Source organism: Acipenser ruthenus, chromosome 20 (assembly GCF_902713425.1).
Source record: "Acipenser ruthenus chromosome 20, fAciRut3.2 maternal haplotype, whole genome shotgun sequence".
Lineage (NCBI taxonomy): Eukaryota > Metazoa > Chordata > Actinopteri > Acipenseriformes > Acipenseridae > Acipenser > Acipenser ruthenus.
The window spans coordinates 22,291,173-22,317,199 of record NC_081208.1 but is presented as its reverse complement, the minus strand read 5'-3'; the positions used below and the strand labels follow the sequence as shown (position 1 = coordinate 22,317,199).

Genomic DNA, 26,027 nt, shown 5'->3' with positions numbered 1-26,027 from the left:
TGAACATTTTAAGAACCATGTTGCTTTCTCAAGCATTTCTGTTAAGGCTATAAAAAAACACAATATGACACAATTCAACTGTGTTTTTATTTGAACACCCTCATAAACCAACAACAGAGACTACAAATAAAATACTGCTTTCAGTTTGCTAGGTTAAGCTACTGGAATTTTAAAGCAATTAAATATTTGTTTCTGAACACTATATCAACCCATACATTTTAAACATTCTTGAGTAAAGTTTATTTTGCAATGACATTTCAATGCACAATACTGAACATTTCATATTGTTTTTATAAAGTGATAATGTTTTTTTTTAATTATTTTTAAAGGAGTGCTGAGGAAGACATTGGCTGTTTATTTTTTTTCCTCAATAAGGTAAAGTCATTTATCTAGTTATGGATGAATAAAGAAGTGTCAGAATTCACTTAAATTGTATTTGTGCTTAAAAACAAGTAGTGGATAAATAATTACTTCATAAAAAGGACAATTTACATATTTACAGAAAGTCTGGCTCTTCATAAAGTGAATCATTATCAATAGGATTCAGGCGGAAGGTAAGAGCAGCTTTCACCTCTGGGTCTAGGTCCGCACATGCATCTTCCAGCTGGAAAAAACAGTTACAAATAAATACATGCTGTAAAGATGAATAATTGTTCAACTCACTTAATGTGAAATCATCATAATTGCACCACTGTCCCAAAGCAAAGGTTTTGTGTGCAATTGATAGCCTCTGAATGTATACAGGTAATAAACAAAAATAAACAAAAGTACATTTACCTGTTTTCTGTATGCAAAACTCTCTTGTGGACACTGTGAAATAACTTGGAGCAGAAACTGCTGAGCTCCCATCAACTCTGCAGAATCAACCTGAGCAAAGAAAAGCAAGTGTCATTTGTTTCAAAGTTAAACTGCTATGTTAAAGATGGGTCTTTATAAAGGCAGATTTGCACTCTATCAGAATGGAGAGAGAGACCATGAATAGGGTTGTCCTAGAAAAGCTTGTGACCAAATACATGCGCTCTCTATTAACTGTGTAAACTAGCACTTTATAAAAGCATTGTGATATAAATCATGATCACTTAAAAACTTTTAATAAACATTCACTGGACAAACAAAACCAGTACAGTATTTCAAACTTTTTTTTTTAATATATTGCCAAATCCATCTTAAATCATTATTTTTCCCATTGCTATAAATGTTTTAAGTGTGCCACTTTAACATACAGAATGCTGCTTTGTAATGTAGTGCTATTGTACCTTCTGCCAACAAATTATCCAAACTTATTTTTTATTTTACAAAATCAGTGTTCTTGCATTTTACCTGCTTAGAGCTTGGCTGTTTATCTCTACTTGTAGAGACGTCCACTCCATCCAAGAACAGTTTGACCATCCCACTGTACATCTGGAGTGCAACGTGTAAAAAATCTTGCCTTTTCATTACAGAAGAAAGCAAATTCTGATCCAGGCTGGGAAAAAGGCTATAGGGGGAAGGGATACTGGTTATAAGTTTACACTCTGCCTGGGGCCTGAAATCATAACATACATACTATTGTAGGACAATACATTGGTGAGAAAAGTGAACTAGGCTTGTAGTCAATCTAAATTATGGTGGAGCTATTATAATGTATAGCTATGGCGTCGCCATACATTTCTCATGCACACATTGACCCCCAGTATTTGACTTAATTCCAAGTCCTAGACACACTGCACAAGGGAAAAGAAAAAAGCCAAACAACATAATAGTTGCATACTGCTTGTACACAATTTCAGTTACCCACATAATATTGGGAAGCACATTTCTTAATAAAAGGTACATTTTTATTGAGTCAATAACATTAATTATATATATATATATATATATATATATATATATATATATATATATATATATATATATTTGTTTATTTAGCAGGCGTCTTTATCCAAGGCGACTTACAGAGACTAGGGTGTGTGAACTATGCATCAGCTGAAGAGTCACTTACAATTACATCTCACCCGAAAGACGGAGCACAAGAAGGTTAACTGACTTGCTCAGGGTCACACAATGAGTCAGTGGCTGAGGTGGGATTTGAACCAGGGACCTCCTGGTTACAGGCCCTTTTCTTTAACCTCTGGATGTAAGTGGTTATGTACTGTACTCACTATCTTTATACAATCCCCCAAAACCCATACACATTTCCCACTTACCAATAGAAAGCAAGAGGCATCAGCTCTATCTGTAGATCAGGCATCATTGTGTACAGTAACTGGTAGGGACTTTGCCCTAGTAAAAGGGGAAGCTTACATGAGAACATCTTTAATGTTTAATCTTCATGTTTAAACAAAATGTCAATGCAAATCAAATAGCAAAGTTAGTAAGCATGAAAGTAACGACTGCAAATTCAAAATGAGAGCTTTCGGTAATGTAAAAAAAGTAGATCAACTTGGTATTACGTTATATCTTGGGTACCACTTTATTTGATAAAACTATGCATTGACATTTTTAATAGGATGCTATTTGAATGTAAACGTTTGAATGTAAAAGCTTTATTGCATTATTTGTTGATTATACCAACTGAGTAAGAAATATTAGTGATTTCTGAAGTTTGTGTAACCAAAAAAAAGTGTTTTTATGTTTGTATAGATGAGTAACACTGAAGAGCAGTTTTGATGAACTATTTGTTTACCCAAACTTTTAGCATATTTATAGAAAAAAATACTTTGCCTTACTTATCACCACTCTTACCTTTCTCTTGTACATGGAAAAGAATAATCAAATTGCCAGTGTCTTCAAGATGTTTTACAATGTCTATACAGCATTCCTTAGCTCGGAGTAAATCCATGGTCTCCTTTGGATTTAAAAGATTAGAGGCAATCACCCAACAGGCCAAGTATATGGTTTTGCCAAGGTCTTTGCTACTGTACTGTTATTTAACAATTATTGCTCATAATACACATTACAACCTTTCTAACCAATCAGATCACTCTGTTGCTGAAGATTTTTACAACACACCATAGCATTTGATTAGTAGTGTATGAAAGGCAACTATTCTAAACTATTTTTACAGCAACTTTTCTGCAGCTGTTGTTTATATGTGGGCTATTCCAGCTCAATAAGACCATCTGGGGTTAAATTAAAGAGCAGACATCTTCAAATGGTTTTTTATTTATTTTGTCATCTTTTCTTGCCTTTAAGATGTTTTTAATTTATGTTGAATCGTTCTTGGTTCAGTTGCTCCAATATTGAGTTATAATAATTTTATAAAGAATTCTCCAGACACTTTCAAAGCAATTTGGTATGTATCATCAACTACAAATATTTCCCCAAAATTTGGTCCACTTGAGCTGGAATTGTTGATACATTTTTTTGGACCAAAATAGAAGTTGAACATTTGCAGGATTTAAAGACCATACAGTTCCCTTTATCAAGTAAAAGTGGAGACAGAGATACTAAAAACAATGAAAAGAAAATGAATATTAAAGAAAAGGTTATCCTGATGGATGTTTTTTTAAGTTTTTGTTTTCTCCAACAGATCTCCCCCCCCCATTTTATTCAATCTTTACATAGAGCCCCTGGGGGAGATCATTGAGGCATGTAGACTCCAGTACCACCAGTATGCTGATGACACACAGCTATATGTGTGTGTCTCGGGCAATGTTGAGGAGTTGAGGGCTGGTCTGGAGTGCTGCCTGTCAAAAGTGAATACCTGGCTTAATTTAATCTGGTTGAAACTAAACCCTTCAAAATCAGGTTTTATTATTGGGATTGACAGCGACTCTCAAGAAGCTCAACTATAGCTTAACCCCTCCGAATATTAATGGAACCACACATATTGTAGTTACCAAAGCTAAGAACTTGGGAGTGATTATTGATAATCTCCTTTCGTTTATCCCCCAAATTAAATCAGGTGGTTATTCTACTTTTCTCTTGCTCAATTTAAAAGTTATTAAACCATTTTTTCCAGGTGTCCTTTTTCGGACAGTTGTGCAAATACTTTTAAGCCCTAAGCTGGACTGCTGCAACTCTCTTTATTCAGGCCTTCCTATGGTCCAGCTAATAGACTTCAGAGGATTCAAAACATGGCAGCTCGCCTCATGTCTGGGACTGCGCTGCGCTCCCACATCACTCCGGTACTGAGGGAGCTACACTGGCTCCCAGTCCATGAGAGAATAGATTTTAAGATCCTTTGCACTGTTTATAAAGCGTTAAATGGAGTTGGACCAGCCTATCTTCAAGCTGTTCTTCCTGTTAGAATTAATACCAGGAATGTACGTTGGTTCCCTCCATATTTCCTCTTTATTCCTGAGTTAATTTGGGAGGCTGCACCTTTCAGGTCGAGCAGCTCATTTATGGAATTTGTTGCCAGTGGAAATTAGAACCTCTTCTAGCCTTCTTAAGTTTAGAAAGCAATTAAAAACTTCGCTTTTATCAAAGAACATTTGTGTAACTAGAGAAACTGGAATGGTTTCAATAATTTAATACATGATTTGAAAGTGTATCATTTTGTGCAATATATTTACGTTGTACAATATTGTGTTTTTATATATTTTATGATGTACTATGTTTTTATATATGGTACTATATGTTAAATGATTTTTATGTTTTTTGCTTTGTACAGCACCCTGATGCCAATTGCCGCTATATAAAAAATTTAAATTAATAAATAAATAAGTACACTGTCAGCCCCCACTCTTGTGGGTTTGTGTTTTTCCATTCCCTCTAGAGCCTTACTCACCTAATCAGTGAAGACAGTCACCCCTACAGTGCACTAAACAAGATACCCAGAAACATGGCACATCCCTCCATCCCCAGGCTGTACTCAAATCCAAATTGCACAGACAAAGTCATGATTTGATTTATTCTATCTATTCTACCGAGCGACTGGCAATTAGGTTCTGCTGTAGCGCTATGAAAACAGTCCCTTGCTTCCCTTAATGTGTTTTGAGATTTAAGTGACTATGTTTCATCTGTGAATCCTAAAACCGAGATGTGAATCCTAAAACAGAGATGTGATCCTAAATTAATAGTTCAGATGCATTAAAAGGACTATTGGGTCCTTCCTGCTCAAGTGGACCAACTTCCTCCTTTTGTGAGTGATGTGTGCATGCAAAATATGAGCTGTGGTGGTACAAAATACCATTTTGATGGCATAATTGTTCTCCATGTGGGCGATGACCTAGACAATAAATATTAGTCATCATTTTAAAGCTTATTTTAAAGGCTTTCAAACAAAAAACAATGAATTGATGCAAGTCAATGACATTTGGAATCAAGCAACCCCCTTTGGTCTACTTCAGCTGCAATGTCCCTATTCTAAAAGGCAGCTTATTGAGACGTTGTATAAATACCGTGTGATGCAGCTTGGAGGAGATCAGATCCACCACAGAGAAAAACAATAAGAAAACCAGCAGCTGGAAACACAAACCAAAACATGTGTGTCAGTGTCCAAATCAGAGCATTCAATAAATACCAAACAACAACTCGCAATATTACCAATGACTAGCCACCCCACGATCATTACAAATAGGGGAGTCCAATAGTAGAAAGATCTTAAGCTCTTCTGTATAGCAAGTCTGAGTATTAATATTGTATTTTTATGAGGGACATAGAAAGTAGCACATTTTTGTAGTATTTGTTTATTCATCTGGGTATTGTCTTAGTTGTAATAATCACCTCTTTTACAAGATCTTTTTTTATTTTTTTTAGACAGAATCCTGTACACTAAACTAGCTTAGATATAGGAGGCTGTGTGGTCCAGTGGTTAAAGAAATGGGCTTGTAACCAGGAGGTCCCTGATTCAAATCCCACCTCAGCCACTTACTCATTGTGTGACCCTGAGCAAGTCACTTAACCTCCTTGTGCTCCGTGTTTCGGGTGAGATGTAGTTGTAAGTGACTCTGCAGCTGATGCATAGTTCACACACCCTAGTCTCTGTAAGTCGCCTTGGATAAAGACGTCAGCTAAATAAACAAATAATAACGCTCTTTGTTTGTCCTTACTTGTTCACAATCTTCATCTATGCCTCCAAGCACAGCACCAATGTTTATGTTCGAAGATTGCCTCAAGAAAGAGAAGTACAGAAAGGCTGCCAGTACGAAGGGAGAGTCAGATGGAGGGCTGCCTGCTTTCCCACACAGAGCACTGCAACAATAAACATGGAAGAAATGAGCACACAGATGGAGGTGACTCACGTACATAATGTACAACTCAAGTACATTATATTGGCTTTTTTATGAATACTTATTAACTTTCTCCATTTACTATCCACCAGGTATAAGAACCAAGTCTAAAGAACATAATAAATCATAAGCGTAAGCCCTCTGCTAGTGTTTATCTTTTCACTGCTCTTGGAATTTTGATACTGTGAATGCACTTTGTTGTGGGAAAACAGACAACTTTGCACTGGGTCACACATTTCATAAGAATCACCAAACAAACTTTATTCACAGTATAGAATTAAGAAAAAAAGCAGAAAAAAGGTTCACTTACATTTATTTTTTTAGAATTTTTTTTATATATATATATATATAGGAATTTCAACTTGAAGGAATTTCAAGTTTCTAAACTCATAAGAACCTATTTTTTATCCTTCTCTATGAAGCTTGTATTGTGCTATCCTCAACTAACCTGCGAGCCCATATCTGGCAGTCTGACATTTTCTGCAGCTCCGCAGGCACTGGCTCTTCTATCAATCTGCTCCACTGGGACCACAAAACAGGCTCTAACTTCGGCCACCAGAACTGCAAAGGAAAAAATAAAGGACAAAAGAAACTAATGCTTGTTTTTACCATCACTCGTTTTGTAGTTTAGACTGCATTCACCTCTACTGGAACACCTTCAGAACTCAGCTTTTAGAAACAGTCGCTCCATACATACTGTAGGATGATTTGGACAGCCTAGAAGTGATTTACCTGTGCAATATGGCCACCATCTGTCAGAAAGTGATTCCATAGTTTAGCGTTCTAGTTACATTCTACAGTGCTACAGAACCCCCTGCAGTGTTTACAAGAAACACATTACAGTATCTCTTTGTATCCATATCATAGTAGGAGGGAGTGTGATCTGGATACACTCCAATCAATCAGAAGAGACTTTTTTTTTTCTCCTGGCGAACACTTCCGAGTAAATGTTGAGAAATGTATTGCCCAGTTAATTTATGACCCATGATATGCGATTATAAATTTCAAAAGTCAGCAATATTTTTAAAAATATAACTGCACTATGGACAGCAAGGGGCACAGCAAAGCTACAGTGTTTCTTGTTCTGTAACACTAAGTCAAGGATGATTAACCATATGATACTATTATATATACTATCAGCATACACTTGGCTCAGTTATGAAGATACAGCACTTGCAAATCTAGTATATGAACCTGAATTCATAATCAATAAAAATAGGAACTTGCCAGCGTAGCGAATATAATAGTGATTTCAGTTTTGCCTACAAAATGAAGGTTGTTTTAATAATAGAAAGTGTGTCTATCAAATGGTAACCCGTCTCACTGAAAATATTATCTAATGCAAATAAAGATGATAAATATTATCCCTATAATACTGTACATATAATAATATATTCTCTATTTTCTGTTTGCTTTAGGAACACAGGCTGAAAAAAAAAAAAAAAAAAAAAGATCTTAATGCTTGTGTTTCCTTACCCCAGCAGAAGACATTAGCAAAGGACACTTCAGATAGCACTCAGTGAAAACTGCATTAACAGCGTGTGACGGCTTTTTACAAGCTATGCTTGAACTCAGCAAACCCTAGATGGGAGGAATTAAACAAAAAAAACATCAACCAGATTACCCAACCAGTTCCAGGACAAGGAAATAAAACAATAAAGTCTAAAACGTCTTACTCGAAAGAAATGCACAGTGAGGTCATATGGCAGTACACATGCTCTGAAGCAGCCATTTTTCTGTGAAAGAAGCAGAATATTCTGTAAGTAACAACAAAGCAGTACTTGGAACAGTAAACTGCACAACTCGACTGAAGAGAAGCTTAAATACCTGCTCTGCATTCACAAAATGGAAGAAATCCTCACATTTCAAAGAGATTTTCTTTTTTTCCAGATTAGTTCTTAAAAGGACAGAAGGAGGGAGACTTGTGATAATCCTAAAAAGCAAAAACAAAAAACACCTTACAGTAAACAAAGACAGTAATCTCATGTAACGTGTATCACCAATCCCCCTACTGCTGAAGATAGTTAGGTTCCTAGCTTCCTTATTTTGGTAGATTTCTAAAATTTAAAAAAATGCTTAGAGTTTGAACAGTTGTTTTCTGCTACCTAATCACTTCTGACAGATTGCTGTTAGACCACTGGAGTGAACAAGATCAACAGCACATGATGATAACATAAAGCAGGTGCACAGTTTAGTCTATATGTTGCACTTAAAAAAAAAAAAAAAAGATGCATTAAAAATAAACAAACAAAAAAGCCCCACTCTTAAAGCACGAGTAAAATACAGAGAAGGAGAGGTACTGTGTTGTCCCTTGCATGCTTTTTTGTCCTTTTTTAAATGGCTTTACCTTGTAATGGCATGGAGCTCCTGCTGTTGTACTAGCTGACTACTGAGGCTCTGGTTGATCTGAATCTTAGAAAACCTCTCACGAATTAATCTAAACAAGAAGTGTCCATCTTCATGCAAGGCACCAGCAGCTACTGCCCTCGCTTGCATCAACTCCAAATCAAACACCATTTCCTGCAAAAAGACGGTATCTTCAGCTCACAAAAAATACTAAATCAAAAATACTAAATCAACCTACCTATCTATAATTTCCATCTAAACACACCCAAGCAAACACACACAAATCCACACGCAAAACCAGTAAGTTTGACTTCTAAATAGGCTTCTGAGCTAAACACAATGAAAAGCAAGAGATATTACCGTTACAAAAATATTTAATGGTGATTGAAAGGGCATCAGGATGATAAACAATAATGACTTATTTGAATGTGTTAGTCATAGTTTTACCTGGAGTCTGCAGATAATGTCTGTGTAACACGTGTTAGAATACCAACAGAGCACTGATCCTAGGGGCTGCATGCTGTTGACAGTCTTAGACCTGTAGGGAAGAAAGTAATGTACAATGAACAAAAGGACGTGAAAAACCTGTTCAGAAAGTCAATAATGAGTATTGGTCATACCCTTCTATCAGAAGCGGAATGGAATTTGAGAATGGAATTAGCTTTAACACAAGGACTTGATTACCAGTTTATCTAGTATATTATATCACAGGATGAGACATTTGCCATTCTGTAAAGAGATGTTACACAGAGATTGCTGACTTACTAGTTGTCTCTGAGATGTCGAAGTTAAATGTCAATATTATCATCTACAGCATATGGCTCACTGAGCCCCACCATACCATTTAAGGTTTTTAATGTGTTTGAAAAAACTATAAAAGGACAACATGTAGTCTTAGGTCAGAGCAAGTCAAAATGCAACTGTGGTCTAAACATTCTTATAACTGCTAAAGATACATATTAATAGCACCTTTGACTGTGATCCAATATGGCATTAATGAGGACAGTACATGCAGTTACCAGGTCTCCAGCGCAGCCTCCCACATCAGGGCAAGCTTGCAAATATTGCTGATAGCAGGCCCAGTGCTGATACTCCTGTCTATGAGGGTATACACACATTGAATACACACATTATTCATCATGATACAATATATTCTTAATATCTAAATAAAGTTTACCTAAATACAACTTTATATTTTTAACTTGCTTACAACACATGCATTGATCTAACCTTTCTGATTCTGACAAAGCATCCCTGCCAGGTTGGACATCCAGCTCAGCCATGACCCAATCTTTGAAAGTTAGCTGAACAAAAAACAAAAACACAAGTTCAGTTTTTGTTCACACTACCATCTGTACACCTTACAGGTATTCCAATTATTTTGCACATGCATACCTTGAACTCTGCCAGTTTTGCAAGTTTTCTAAAGTTGTAATGTCTCCACAGGGCCAAAGCAGAGCTCTTCCAACTCAAACAAGGATCAGACAAAATGCTCCAGACAGATTCTGCTCCATCTTCTACAGATTCCACTCGAGCTTCTGCGGCTAGCCTTGGAATTAAATACTGCAGCTGAAATTGAATCAGATACACCTCAGTGTGTACTCTGTGCCAGGGTAAATGAGAAGACGACAATTTGTGATCAAATAGACCAATTAAACAGATTTTGATAAATAGCGACTCCAATTAAATGCCACTAATAAAACCCATGTTAAAAATTTACCCTGGGTTAAAAAGTCGACAGTGCTAAAATTATCAGTATGTCTGGTAAAATGATAAACTTCTCTTGGTGCAAAAACAGGATTAAACTGGAAGTAGTATTAGGCTCCCTGAAAAAAAATAAAAAGACAGGAATTCCCCCCCAAAAAAATACAGTCCAGCAAAAAGGACAAAAAAACCATATAAATATTGTACCTTCTTAAAGATGCCATGGGGTACATATGCCTGCATTTCCTCAACGGACCCGGTTTCCAATTTGCAAAGTCCATAGGAAACTGCTGCAATGCAAAATCTAGCAAAAAAACAAAATGTTTTTATGTATAATAACAACTTCAGAAAACCTACAACTTTTCAGGCCAGATTAAGTTTTGTTAAAAGTGACATTCCTTTTTACTGGTAATTAAAGCATGTAGTATGGGTCTGAACTATTAGTTTGAACTATTGTTTTCTTCTTGTCAGATGTTTATTATTTCCTGTGCATCCATTACATCCTGGTGACTTTTTACATCTGAGAGGACTCCTATGGCTTCAATACATCTATCACACATACTTTCTAATCACCTTGTATATTCACTAACCTCAAGCAAAACGTCATGGACTCCTCGGTGCTGCATGTAAGTAACTGGGTCACACACTCAGTAAAGGAGACCAAGTGAACCCCAGTATCTACAAGTGGAACCATCCTCTCAGACTCATGCAGGTCAATCACAAAAGCAGACAAGCCTAAAATATGTACCCCACTTAAGGATGGACCCTACAGGAGAAAAAAAAAAAATGCTAATCAAGTTATTGTTTTGAAATCAGACTTGAATACCATTACAATCCAAGACAAAAGAAAGCAATAAGGTTTTAAGAGTGTATGGTAATTAAGCATGACTTTATCACACTGGTTTTTTACCCTGACTTAAACAAAAAATGAAATATCCTGATAATGTTTTGTGACAAATCCTTTTACAAATGTAAACATTTATCAACCAATTATTTTATTGGTACAACAGTAGTTATCCAGTTGATACCTGATGGCATGTCAGTTGTAATAATCTGGTTAGAACTATCTTTAGAAGAAGTCTGTGCCCACACAGCATTTTCACATAAAGAGAGGCCCAGTTTCCGTGTCTGTAATAAAGTGAAAATAAGCAGGGAAATTCAGCTCTCTGCATTTTCTAATACATTTATACAAAGATACATTGTAACATCATACTTGCAAAATAAATTCGAATTCCAAATATGTGGGGAAAAAGGTTCAGTTAGGTACTGCAAAATCACGTACAAGCTGTCTATACTGTGATCTGCAACAATAATATGTTTTATAAAATCACACATTTTGCTTGTTTGTTTCCAGTTTTCTTCCTCCCACTACTACGACTACTACTACTGCCTGCTACTGCTTCTTTAGAATTAGGCAAATGGTCTACTTCTGAAATTGTAGAGGCACAAGTACAATATTTGAGAACCACAGTATAATACTATACAAAAGAAAACATTTCGTCTCAATATCTAGTATATAATGGTATGTTTACCTATTTGGGGGATTGTTTTTTGAGGATTCCAGCAGGTTCTGACAAAAGCTCTTCATTATAAGGTCTGTGACCTACATAAATAAAACACCACTTTGTTTTTGTAGTCAAAAAGAAGCAATTAACCATTATAGCTCAGGAAAATGAAAATACAGAAGTTACTGTACGCTGCAGGTTTTTGTAATATAAGCAATAACGTTGATGGTAACTGGGGATTGGTTTATAACGCACAGTAGAGGTAATCATCTTTAATTCTGATTCCAGGCTGGTTTCCAACAAAAGGTGGAATTCCACAACAGGTTTAAATAAATCTAATTGAATTCAATTCACTGAATCGGTTATGAGGTTAACCAGTGTTTGCAACAGGTAAATCTCCAGCTACAAAGGTTTTATATTTTTTTGTTATACCTACCTCAGTCTCCAAGGGCTCTAACTTGGGTGCCACAACATTAAGTTTTATTGATGGTTCCTTGAAAAGGTCGCCACTGCTGTCGTTTATAATACTTTTCAGTACCTCTGAGACCAATGCAATTTGGGCAGATACATCTGGAAAAGGTACATTAAATAATTTAAATGAGTTTCTAAAACATGTCAAATTCTCAATCTGCTCAATTTGTATTCTTTTTCAGAAAATTAATCTTTATTACAATCTACAACGAAAAGCAGAATTAAAAAGAACTTGCCCTGTGGGAAACAGCACCTGCACTTGCCCTGTACACCACCTGCACTTATCACATTTATTTACCACTGAATTTATGTTAACGGTTTGAAAGATATCCTTTCAGATTAAACATGTAAAATATGTATGTATTGTTAACTACTCATAAAAATCGAATTAATAATAATAGATTCACTTATTAAACAATGCACCTGAAAACTGAAATAGGCGAACTGGTTATTAAGAGGCAAGATTATTTTCTTCTTATACCTACAGTACCTTCCACCTTGTCCTGGTCAGAGATCAAGTGTGTCAGCTCATTCAGTCCAGCCTTTAATAGACAGAGGGGCTCCCTTGGCTTGTCTGATTTCATTTCCACTGATACACCTGAAAAATGGATAAAGACATTCTGATCTGAACTATTCAGATTTTTTTAATGTGCCATGCAGTTGCTGCGATACATGCTCTCGATTTTATTATGAGACTATTTCTTATAACAAGGGCTATAAAAATAAGGGAAAAGACAGACCTTAAATTTACCACTTCTTTCAATTTAGCATGTTATGCCAAAGCAAGGTGTTTGATTTTTACTAAGAGACGGAAGGGATACAGCAGCACTCATCTCAGCTAAGTTATCATCCTAAAGTTGATGTGCTGTTAAAGATTCTTACTAACCTTCTAGCTGCCTCTGCTTCTCCTTTTGGCAAGCTTGAATATACGTGGAATATAGACTTGCTGGAATTTTATCTGCTCTAGAAAAAGAAGGAGTCAATATGCATTTATCAACAGTATATAGATACACATATCCATGGCCAGTACATTAGCAATCAACTGTATTGAGAAAATACAATACTATGTTCTATCTATGCCACTCAAGAGGAATGAACTATTCCTCATACAGAACATGAACTACTAAAACATTCAGTAACCACTAGCTTCCTTGTCTAGACAAATGTTTGTAATAATAAAATGCAAACATAAATTAAAAATGTACAGCTCCCTATAATAAATCAGCCCGCTCTTCTTTCCTCGCATATGGAAATCAGTGTAATATTTCCTTACTTTTTCAGGGATTCAATAAATGTCATCTGAGAATCTGGTTTATCAGGTAGCTGAAAAAACATTAAAATGCAGTGTATTTTAGAAGACAGATGGTTTCATTATATTACTGATTGTATTTTTAAATTGCTTTCAACGGTAATCTTATAAAACTTTACCAAGTTAATTTTGCAGTTTTCCCTGTGGTTATATTATGCATTTACCATAGTTTACCATTGTTTTCCATGTGCCTTACCATGCTTTCACTGTGCCTTATTACATGTTTCTATGCTTTTACTATGGAAAACTTTTATAAAGATAGTGTAAAGTATAGTACGTCTTTTTTATAAAAGGGCATACTAAATAACGATTATAAAAAAAATTATACAAACCACACGTGGAGACAGCAAGGCTGGCAGGAATCGAGACATGTAGTATGGTCTTCGAAATATACTGGAAAGAAAGAAACGGTTTACAAATGTTACCTTTGAATATTTTGTCTACCAGAACGACTGTGTATGGTGATTATGAAATGAAGCAATACCTGGCCTCCATTACACTTGCTGGGATTCTCCTCATATTCACAAACAGAACGATGGCCTTCTCAACATCCTGCTCTGCCTGGCACTGGGGCTAGAACCAGTTTAAATTGCAATTTAGCTTAAACTGGAAAGAAGTTTGTGTTATTTATTATCAAAAACAAAGCACCCTGGTTAATCTTAATTGGACACATCTGGTAAAGGAATCTGACTGATCGAATCACAGAAAATAGCTGTACATCTATGAACAATCAGGATATTTTTCTGGGTTTAGAGTGAACACATTTCTGCAAAACAAAAACACACCCAACAGCAAACAATAAAAACATTAGCGTGGATTTTGTATTCAAAATGGCTTCATGTCTATATAATATGCATCTGCTGTCCCCCAGAATACTGTCCTATTAAAAAATAGCCACAAAAACTTTTAAAATCAACCAATACAGCTTATGATTTAAACTCAGTTTGTGTAGTTTTGAAAGAAACCAATGTTATGGTAAATCTCTATTTTCAAATCATACTTTCAGATAGTGATGCACTTCTTGGTAATTTCCATTAACCAACCAACTGCTTCCCCTATTGACAGATATGCTTTCAACCAGTAACATGCTTTGACCCATATAAGACACTAGGTGAAATGACCTAGGAAGTGTGAGTCTCCTAATCACACATTTTTGGTTTGTTCAATTTTCTCTAAATGAAGACCAGTTTTAATGCGATAGAACACAAAGAAAGCATCAAATACCATGATAAACCTCACTAACCTGGGCTGCTGCTTCTACTGCAGACAAATCCTCATAAAGGCCCATTTCTTCAATAGAGACCTTGAAAAAAAGATAATTAAGTAAAATGTTACACAATTTAAGCCTAATAAGTCTATGGCTCTATATAGTTTTATTTGATTATTTATATTTACATATTTCAGAAGGTTGCAATCATGCTGTTAATGTCAGCTCTGCAGTGGTTTCAGTAAAAATAAGTATAACAAAAACACCAAAAGGAAATCCCAATTTCTGTTCAACGTAATGAGCTACAAAAAACATCTATTAATTAATGTATAGCTTGTGGAATTGCCTTGATAAACTCAAGTGCACAGAAAGCTAAACTATTAAATAATGTAGTAAACAGACTGCAACGAATTACACTGTGCTGTAAAACTGAATGATTGTGGGAGAGGGCAACTTTAAATGACAAAATAGAATGTAAAGTTCCAAGCAAAAACACTACCTTCAGCTTGAAACCTAATTACTCAAACTGCTTAGGTGCAGCTTATATGTCTTTAAAAAAGATTATCTAGGGAACCCTGAGGGTGTGAATGCAATCATGGGGAAACTGGGAATACCAACCTTCAAATCAGCTAGTCTAGTCTTAGCCAGCGATACATACTCAAGGAGCAAAGGACGATATTTTGTTGGAACATACGGAGGATGGAGCACATGAACCTGAAATAATATAGAAAATGTTGCACAGTAATTATAAAAAACAGCAATACCACTAGATGGCACTCACAGGTAACAAAAACAGAGTAGTACATCTGTAACTTATATTTAACCAAATAAGCAGATTTGAATACTGTTTTAGACAATAAATTACCTTAACATTTTTTAAAGAGCACTTCTTTACTGCGTCACATATTTAGACTTTTCCTGGCGCTTTACCTTTCAAAATACTCAAGACTGTAATACATTGTTGGTGGGTCGTCAACAATGAGGAATGCCATAAACCACAATGTGGATGAGTAAGGATGAAAGACGCATTTGTTCAATTTGTTTCACAGTAATTCTCTAAACACTTATGGTGGTACTCAACGCTCCAAAAACTAAAAACAGAACACAACACCATCAAAAAGAATAACTGTACTGACCATCTGAAAACTAAAATGGTTATTCACAACCAGACTCTCAACCCAGCTGCCAATGAGACACTGGGACCTGCCTGCGGTTTATGATATAGCTGCCAGTGATCTTTACAAAAACAGGTGGCATCCTGCCAAATATCTCTGCAGACAGGCAGCAGTATTTTTATACTTCTTTTAAAACTATATCCTGGAGCCGTAATAAATAAATAAATGTACAAAACAGTTAAGAGTACATGCCTGTAATTTTGTGAAATGTGCTGTTATTGCATTTGCCATTCTATGCCTTGTAAACATCATTACAACTAAACATTTGGAGGGTATGTGCTGCTTTATTATGGAATGCCCTTTTTAAAAGAGTCATTGATCTCCCATCCGTGCCATTTTGCAGGCAAGCCTTATTCACTAACAGGCGCTAAACAAAAATAATACACTTCGTTCACCTTTAAATACTGCGGTGGTTCAAATGGCACCAGGTCTGAGAGAAACTTGAGAAGAAACACAAGGGATTTCTTACTGTTTCCATGGTAACTGCTGGCATTCCCAAAGGAAATCTGATAAAATAAAAGCACACATTTTAGAGACAGGAGACAATATAATCCCTCATAAAAGAAGAAAAGATGTATGTTTAAGCAAAGGGCACCTAAATGGCAACTGCCAGCCAGTCCAGTGTCTAGTGTAAGCCTGTTTTTTTAACCATTTTCTTTCCTCTCCTCCTGCCTTTCTCTTACATGCCATCCTGCATTTCCACTTCAATCCTGTCCTCTTTTCATACCTTCAAATCTGTCTACAGCCAGTGACCACTGAAGGCATCAGTATTTCTATACCCCTTTCTAAACTTTAGTGTTAGTTACTTGTGAGACCTATGCAATGTAATTTGTGTGACCATGATAAACAGATGAAACCATTCCCTTTGATCAAAGTTACCTTGAACCACTCTGAATAGGAGATGAAAACAGCAGGTCCCTCCAGAGAGGCCTGACGAGCCAAAAGGAAAGCAGTAATCATACTCTCCAGCTCATAAACCTCAAAAGCACTGGTTAAGAGATGGGTCAGCAAATCTTTGGAAAAAATACAGAAAACAAAAAATGAGCTGAGACTTGCATGCTACATAAAAAAAAGCAAGCAATCACCCTCCAGTCTAAGATACTTTAATTCAAAATCCCACCCTTATCAGATAGTTATATATGCCATTTATCAAATCAGAACTTCCTCTATCCAACTAAAACTTAGTGGAGTTTTATTAGCCTGCATTGAATTCTAAGCAATTGGTGTTGAGAAGGCAATAGATTAGAACAAATGGCACTTCTTGAATAGCTACATTGTTAAGTTGAGTTTTACCTTTGAGCTTCTGCTGTGCTTGTACCTGACACACCAGCAGTGTGGATACACATGACAGCACATTCTGCCAGTTCACCTCATGAGTCTCTAGGACTTGCTGTAAATGAGCCATCAGTTCCTCTGCAGTGAACAGCACAAACAACTGGAAGGAAATCAATGTTAATGATGCAACACACTGGGACACTAGTGCAGTGCATTATTATTAGCTTATCATTTTTCAGTAGTGTGGTATAATTGCAAATCTCTTGTAAACACAGTGATTGTATTTTAATACTAGTTCATTTTTTCATGATATTATGTAGTACTGATGATTTGGAACACATGGAAAGATTTTTAGCTGATTTTTGGGAGAAAAATAGATTTACACTTCTGAGATCCCTTATAATGGTTTCCCACTGTAAAAGCATAGCAAAGGGTAATACAGCACAGTGAAAACATGGTAAAGCATAGGTAAGCACTGTAAAGACCAACAAGGTCTGGTAAGGCATATTAATAAACATGGAAAACTATGGTACATGCATAGTATAAACCAAGGAAAAAGCATGGGAAAACTGCAAAAATACCATGCAAAAATACCGGGGCAAACTTTTATAAGTTTATTTTATTGATCTAAACAGAGGCAAATCTTAATACCACTGCTCTAAAATGAGCAAACTTTATTTTTGTGAACTTCATTTGACTAATGTATATAGAGTTATTGGTTGTATTACATTTTAATAGGTGTGTCAATAAATGTCAATTAATAACTCCCAGGACTGTTGAGGGCAATACAATATTCCCATAATCCTTTCCGTACTTGCAAAAGTGCATCAAACTGTTCATTACTGTGTGCGTCAAATAAAGTTATTTAATGAAAAAGAAAAAGGCTGACAAAAACAGAATCTAGGCATGAATAGAAAAATACTTTTTTTCATGTGACTTATTATCATATACACATTCTTGTAATGTGGTAATGTGAGCTAGCTGATAAACAAATACTATGCACGAATGCATGATTAGAATTATAATGAACTCCTTGATCATTACCCTTTCCTTTCTAAGAACCGATTGTTCTCACATTGCTGTACCAAGAGTAGCTGGCAACACCCAGCTCTGCTAACCAAGATCGAGGGATGCACTGATGAACATTTAATTTTATTGTATACCTTTTGGAAACTATAGCAGCAATGAACTGACCTGCATTTGAGCTGAAGAAAAATTAACTTAATTTTCAGTTTTGAAAGTAAAGCAAACATGCTTTGAATGGTAATTCCGTTTCTTTTCTTGTCAGGTAAAAAACCACAAATCTCAATAGTCAGTTTGGTTACCTCATTTTTTGTATTTTACACTATTGGTTTTGTTTTGTGTTCATACTTTTTCCCCATATATGATAATGGAAATTATACATAAAATGGTTTATTTAAAAAAAAAAATTTCCACCAGGATAAACTCTTGGCACTTAAACTCTTTAACAACTCGTTTCTCGTTTCCAGAGGCATCAGATTTGATTATACTCAATGAAATTTCATGTAATTATTCCATGAATGAAGATGATTGAGTAACCAAAGGGGGCAAGAGGGCTGTTTGCAGTCAATGCCCATAATTTAAATAAATACAGCACTCCGTGTACACTAGAACACTCAACACTGCTGTTGGTTTTACTTACCGCTTACCGTAATGTATATGAAATGTACACACATAACTCTGCACATCCTTACCTTACGATACAAAGATGTCAACAGAGGGCATGTTTTAGCGAAACTCCATTCCGACTGCATTCCAATTGCATCTGACACTGAGGAACAGAAGCACCACAGAAATACAAAGTCAACAGCAACCCATTGCCTTCTGAAAAGAAGTCTTTTAAAAAGATTCCATAAGCATTTTCAGCAATAAACTGTTCATATGCTGACAATTTGTCCAGGAATTTGATTCAGTGCATACAACTACTAAATTACAGACTCCTTTTACTACATATCTTGCACTTACATGTTTGCAGAGCAGATGTAAATTCCTACTTCAAACAAAGAAACAAGTTGGCCGTTGTTTAACAGTGCTTACATATGTCAAATAAAGTGATTCCCTGCTGGATCTAAATGTTCTGACCTTTGAGCTGAGGCTCGTAGGTTAGGATCTGTGTCAGCGTGTGAATGAAAAATTGCTTCAGAGTGCCTACTGAGATGGCCCCTCGATATACAGACACATCAAACCCATGTGACCTGAAAGTAAAGGATTACAAAAAGGTAATTGAAATGAAAGCAACAAAGAACTTCTTCTGTCATGCAAACTGCTTTGCATTCCCTCCCTTGTGACATACAAGTGCTAGTTACAGTTAACTACTAGGGGCAAATGGGGGGAATGCAATTCTGATTGTTCCAGCATGTATCTGCTGTTATTTTTTTTACCTAGCTTTATCAAGATCTTTATGTTAAATATGCACAGAGTTTTATATATCAGTTCATATTCATTAAGATAGATTAAGTAAATGTATCTATGTAGTTGGAAGGTTTTGAGCGTTTTTTTCTAGGAATATACTAAATGAGCTTGGAATAAGACAATGGCTTTCGAAGTTACATTTTTAGAATATCAAAAATGTATACTGTAGCTGGAAATAATTTCTGACCAATATGGCAATCTTAAAGGGTACATAAGGACCTTTTTAATTTATTGTGTTACATGTTCCCATGTGTTGCTACAACTGTTTACATAAGGCGTGTACTGCTTTAATTCTTTTTTTTTTTTTTTACATTTTGACCACTTTTTTAAACTTTTAAATTGCATTCCCTGCCTCAAGATGGCTTCCCATGTACCTCTCAGAACTACATCCCCCTGTTCACTGGTAAATCCATCTCAGTTACATATGTGAGCAGATGGGCGATGGAAAATATAGTTCTGAGAAATAAAATGGTCCTTGTGCACCCGTTAAGTCACAGGTCAAAGTGAAAGATACCACTTATTTCCATAACACTGAAAATATGAATTTGCAAATGAAAATGGTTTATGAGAAATTAACAGTGTAGAAGTGGCAATGGATGGTCAAATTAATACAAGCACCCCTCACGGGAATGCTTAAAAAAGAGAGAACCTTACAATGGTATTTAACCAACAAATTCTGAGGGTGAAAAAGAATGTTTATACCAGAAAGTTGCTGCCTTTACTCTGAGAGATTCCTGCTCCTGTTTGTCATTAGAAACAGCACCAAGGACCCCTAAAATGTACAACAACACAAAACGGGGTAGCATGTTTTATATTAAAATAAGGTATCTATAAGTTATTAAACTATAAAAAAGTATTTTACCTAGAATAACTGTTCATACACTGACATGAATGCTTTTGCATTCTTCACCACCATAAACACAAATAATTTGTACACCTAGTGCTGTTGTAAAAACAACATAGGATGGCTGCCAATGGAACTCTGACCTAATGATGCAGTTTTATCTTGAATGGTGCATTGTGGGAATGAAAGGGAGACAGCCAACCTGCTCCACACAAACCTGCCTCAGATTTGCATAGGCTCTGATTAACCAGCCTGGTAGTCTCATTAGGAGAGAGGTCCTTTACTCAAAATGAAAACTCAAGACTTATTCAGACTACGGTCACCATTCCAATAAAGTGTATTTCATAAGATCTAAGCTCTGTAAATGTGTTCCTGGACAGGACAAGACCCAAAATGTCAGATACGCAAGATCCTAGAATGAAACCCTAATACATGGTTTACATCCATATTTGGCATCAAATCCAACCAAACATATAAAACATATTACACAGTAATTCCTTCTTATTACCTTTTGGGAATAACTTGGATAAAATGAATTAAACATTATATTAAGCACTGTTTACATTAAAAAGAATACTTTTGCAAAAGTAAAACCTTAACCTCATGACATAATGATAGCCTTCTAAAGCTACAGTGCAATCAGATGTTATTTCTCAAATTGCTATTCCGAGGGATCACATAATACGGCATTACTAAAATGAATTAAGAGAAGGTGACATGATACTCACATGAAAGCATTGCATCCAGTACAGTAAAACACACCTGCCAAGAAAATTGTATTATTTCAAACCTTCAAAAACTGTTTAGCTGGGAAAAGGGGAAAAATACATTCCAGCAAATCCAACTTACATAGCAATATTAAAAAAAAAAAAAAAAATCAATAAATTAATAATTATATATATATATATATATACACACATATATATAAATTATCAACATATCAAAATAAATATTGCTTCTCATTAACTTTGTTAATTGCATGAGTATATAGTAAAATGATGCGTGATACCACTATATTTACCCACTGATCACATACCTTTTTTATAAATGTTTCTTACCTGTGGAATTCTCTTTAGCTTTGACAGTTCTTGAGATTCCTGGAAAGCATTTCTTACCAATACTGTAACAAAGTCTAAATAATAAAAAATAAGAACATTATTTTTATTTATTTGTTACTCATTTTCAGATTTTTTTGGAAATGTAAGATGTTTACAGTGGCATTACAATAAGCTGTCTGCGTGGACAAAACATACCTGAAAATATCTGCCAGCAAACTTCCGACCCTTGGGTAGGATCTCCTGGGTCACTGCAAAGCAGACGAAGATCGTTGTGGAGCCAATCTATCTCTGCTGCACTTTTGCTATTGCTGAAATCCAAGCATACAACATACCGTACATGTTCAAATGAATTTGTTTCTCGTATCAAATTTCTACGCAATTTTATAAAATTGGATTGTAGTTCGAGATATACTTAGGGCCATATTCACAAACTGATTTTTGAATACTATTTTTTCAGTCAGGTTTTAATAATAAAATACATTTCCTATTCATAAAACTACTGTAGGAAAAACCCACAACATATGTAAAAAAATACATATATTTATGTAAAAAGTATTTAATTGTATTTATATATTTTGTTATTTAGAAAATCATGGCTCATTTAAATTTGAATTACCTTTCCAGAAGTTCTTCCAAACTAACAATGCTTTCTTTATGAAGATGCCAGACCACTTCAAGAACAGGAGGTTTCTACAAAATCATAAAATCAAACTCTAGTTTTTGAGATAATGACCTGTATTTTCCATTTAGGTTAAATATCCCTCCATGAGGGAAATACAAATTAATATAAAAATTACTGAAGAATAAATAAAATATTAAGTGACACCAAGATTTAAAAACCTCTTGCAGGGGATTAAAATATGCCAAGGTTAAACTTAAAAAAATAAGTAAGTAAGTAAATAAATAAATAAATAAATAAATAAATAAATAAAATTGACTTATTGAGCAGTGGTCAGGTAATTACCTGAATGATGTCATGAAGAACGCAAGCAGAAATATAAAGACCATACAACTTTCGATGAGGAAACCATGTAGAGCGTCCAAAATAAATCTATGTTATGTTTAATTTTGTTGTTTGTTATTAAACGTTACAAATGTACTGCACAGATTTTGATACCAAACAGTTTTTTATGCTTTACACTGAAGCCAAAAAGTAGGTGCTTCCAAAGTGTACACTACTGTGATATAACATAAAAGCAAAACTGCAACTGGCCGTCAGTGATGTATAAGGTATTGTACACATTTGCTGCTGAATCAGGGTTTATGCTTACCTCTGCCTTCCAGATTTCCTTGCAGAAGAGCAGCCGGCTGAAAGCATTGTGAGACAGGAGATTCTTTGAAGACAGAATCAAACAGGCCATCTTATCCTGCAAAGATAAAAAAAAAGCAGTGCTGCTAATGTGACCTTTAAATCGGATATATTATTATTGAAATTGATCAAATATATGTTCCATTATTTGATTTAGAGATTATTCTATTCAAAGATTTAAAAGCACACACACTTGAATGCAATGTATTCTTAATGTATTTTTTTAGGATAGAAAAGTACCCCTATTTTTTTTCATTATTCAGTCCAAACTGTAATATTGAGATTAGAGCACCAATCAGTTTAATAAATCTCCTTGCACCATTTGTTGTTATGCAAATGTAACAGGGCGGAGGCTGGGCGCAAACCAGCGACCACCACATTGCAAGGAAGCATATTAATGACAATGCAAAAGAACCTGGCTTGTCTGTATTCATGGTTACAGAGCTTTTAACCACCTCTCATTTCATGTCACCAACAGCGGTCAGAATACATAACGACAGTGCATCAAACAGCACTGCCCGTTACACAAATCAGAGACAGGATTGGAAGACATGTAGCAATACCCTCTTCTCAGTGGTCAGAAGTACACTTCGACTAGTCCCTTCAGGTACCATGGACAATTCCCAGATCCTCTCCACGATTGTCCTTGCTGACAGGACACTAACAGGAACACCAAGCTTAGAGGCTTGCCTCTGAAGAGCGGAGACTAGCAAAATGGAGAATATGAAATACAGTAATAAACACAATACAGAAAAACACTAAGCTTGTTTACAAAAGGAATACAATTAACACATATACACACACACACCAAAGACTTACCCAGAATAGAATCTCCATTGACTGGCAGAGTCTGCACCTCCGGTTTGCCACAGTTACTTCCCTCTTTAGAACAGAGCACCTTAGGAGGAGGAGGACTTACCTGGAGATGCAATAGGGAAAAGCTTTAGAAATTAAATAATAAGCAGACATTGATGAATTGTGATACTTTATTTACATGATATATTTTGGGATAATAGCATTGTTGTGGTGTGTTATAATTGTAATAATGAAGTTTCATTATTTACTGAGGAACAGACCACAACAATGTCATCATTACAATTATACTACAACGTATTTATTTACTCAGTTGGCCTGAAATAATCATTGTAGTTCACTGAACGAGTTACATTTTTGAGAGCAGAGATCAAGTGAACTTGATCAAGTGTAGCGTTTCATCAGTATGCAGTGGTTTTAGAACAGGTGTTAATTAGTATCATCTTTTCTGTTATTGAGTGATACAGAACAGCTGACCTCCACAGAACACAACGGGACAGCAGTGTCCACTTGTTGCATAATGTATCGTAATAGAGGCGTTTATGGCGTGTATTGCGATTACTGATGTTTCATGAGGCACAGTCTCAAAAAAGTTAATTGAAGAGACCCTTCTGGGGAAGAGAATTTGTACCACAATTCAACCCCTAACTGCCCTAAAGGTATTAGACATATCCCTCCAGAACAATTTCAACTTGCAGCTTGCACGCTTGTCACATTGAATCAGTGCCAGCCTACACCTTAATCACAGCGTGACGGGTGGTGTTTTCATGTCCAGCTCCTGTGAAGTGGCAGCAGATCTCTAAAAACATGTTTGCTGTATCTCAGTACTCTCACCTCCAGCAGCAGGTCTCCTAGATTCTGATGATGGTTAAGCAACTGAATGGCAGCTTCCTGCAGATCCTGCTCATTTTCAGATTGGTGTCTTTTCTTCACTAGTCTAGCAGCTAAAAAACAATACATGCACAATTGACAAACGTGTATTTCTTTTTTTTAACCCACACTTTCAAGGGGCTGCATCCCACAGCAAGCTAATGTGTCCACCTCTCAAAAAGCTCATACCTTTACTTTTCTTGTTTTTGAAGTTTCTTACAGACAGCCTCACAAGCATCTCAGCAACTGGAACTTTTTTTTTTTTTTTTTTTTTTTTTTTTAAATAAGACATACACACCCAAATTAAACATCTACAGCCTTACATAGATAAGGACTGCTAAAATATGTATGCTAAATACATAACGGGTGGGGTCCGGAGGAAAACAAGATGTCGGGAAACTATACAGCATATACCTGAAACAAATAAATCTACATGTCTGTAGTGGTATTCGTTTTGTATACAGAAAAAAAATACACAATTGTTTTTATGTTAACTTACTATGCATAACTAAGTTTGTAATTTAGGTACACTTGAACCACTTTTTATAGGCAAAATGGCATACTACTCAATGACGGGAAAGCCCTCTATGTAAACATTTGAACAATGTGCTGTCATCATGGTACTGACAGGTGATACACAGCCAGGATGTGATTAGTCAGTGACTGGACGGTACACCGTATGGTGCCGTACTCACCAAGTAAAGCAGAAAGGGTTCTCTTCTGGGTTGTCGTAGTCTGCGAAAAAGACTCTGAAAAGACTGAAGTATCGCCAGACATGTTTACATATTTATCAAGGCGCCTCTTAACAGAGTATTCATAATTTTAAAATAAAGAAAACGCCAAATTACCATTACGTGGCACTCTGCTTTTAGTGGTGTGTATGCATTTTATTTTGTTAAGAAATACAGTACCGGAATATCCTGCTGTGATCCTTATGCAAAGGTTCTATATTTTTATTATTTTTCAGAACACTCTCTCTCTCTCTCTCTCTCTCTCTCTCTCTCTCTCTCTCTCTCTCTCTCTCTCTCTCTCTCTCTCTCTCTCTCTCTCTCTCTCTCTCGACTTCCGTTAAAATGTCAGTTGCGCGCTCTTTACTAGGATTGGTTGGAGGACTGAATTGTTACTCAACCCTATTGGTTATTGTCTTTTCTTTTAACCCTGCCCTTTACTGGATGTGGGATTCAATGACAAATATGTATTGAATTAACGCAGGGGTATTTTGTTAATAGAATATCTTTGATTAAAATGCAATGAAGTCGAAGACCAGTGCATATATATATATATACATTACTACTCTAGCAATTGCATTTATTTGCAGGCGCCCTTATCCAGGGCGACGTACAATTATTACAAGATATCACATAATTTTCTTTTACACATTATTTTTACATACAATTACCCAGTTATACAGTTGGGTTTTTACTAGAGCAATCTAGGTAAGGTACCTTGGGGTACAGCAACAGTGTTCCCCACCTGGGATTGAACCCACGACCTTCTGGTCAAGAGTCCAGAGCCCTAACCACTACTTCACACTGCTGCCCGTTACTAAA

At 35.8% G+C, this 26,027-nt stretch overlaps 1 protein-coding gene across 3 annotated transcripts; it reads right to left on the bottom strand.

Annotated features, from left to right (window-relative positions):
- Positions 1–69: 69 nt before the first annotated feature.
- On the bottom strand, positions 70–25,477 carry LOC117425888 (Fanconi anemia group A protein-like). 3 transcript variants are annotated; one of them, XM_034043180.3, is made up of 43 exons: positions 25,173–25,477; positions 24,442–24,551; positions 23,614–23,713; positions 23,358–23,500; positions 22,757–22,852; positions 22,102–22,175; positions 21,681–21,793; positions 21,486–21,559; positions 21,156–21,189; positions 20,286–20,355; positions 19,254–19,366; positions 18,866–18,942; positions 17,169–17,310; positions 16,755–16,888; positions 16,271–16,381; positions 15,319–15,414; positions 14,737–14,796; positions 13,978–14,066; positions 13,826–13,886; positions 13,458–13,507; positions 13,071–13,147; positions 12,666–12,782; positions 12,150–12,283; positions 11,741–11,811; positions 11,237–11,336; positions 10,799–10,974; positions 10,416–10,512; positions 9,900–10,073; positions 9,735–9,808; positions 9,474–9,602; positions 8,952–9,042; positions 8,506–8,678; positions 7,986–8,091; positions 7,835–7,894; positions 7,635–7,739; positions 6,607–6,719; positions 5,979–6,120; positions 5,328–5,390; positions 2,725–2,827; positions 2,187–2,262; positions 1,321–1,477; positions 778–867; positions 70–604 (listed from the first exon to the last, which is right to left on the bottom strand). In XM_034043180.3, the coding sequence occupies exons 1-43, from the start codon at positions 25,252–25,254 to the stop codon at positions 497–499; spliced, it is 4,365 nt and encodes a 1,454-aa protein (XP_033899071.3). In that variant the 5' UTR covers positions 25,255–25,477; the 3' UTR covers positions 70–496. The 3 variants fall into 3 exon arrangements, with proteins under 3 accessions (XP_033899071.3, XP_058849652.1, XP_058849653.1); XM_058993669.1 differs by lacking the exon at positions 25,173–25,477 and adding an exon at positions 24,667–24,779; XM_058993670.1 differs by lacking the exon at positions 25,173–25,477 and adding an exon at positions 24,667–24,778 and having other exon boundaries at positions 12,675–12,782.
- Positions 25,478–26,027: the final 550 nt, after the last annotated feature.

What these genes read in the sequence shown, in the direction of transcription:
- LOC117425888 (XM_058993669.1), bottom strand. Translation starts at nt 24,769, where the DNA reads ATGTCTTATTTAAAAAAAAAAAAAAAAAAAAAAAAAAAAGTTCCAGTT. An exon ending in AAAAACAATCCCCCAAATAG is followed by an intron (nt 11,337 to 11,740) that starts GTAAACATACCA and finishes ACTTTATTACAG; the next exon opens with ACACGGAAACTGGGCCTCTC. An exon ending in ATGCCTCTTGCTTTCTATTG is followed by an intron (nt 1,478 to 2,186) that starts GTAAGTGGGAAA and finishes TTCCCCCTATAG; the next exon opens with CCTTTTTCCCAGCCTGGATC.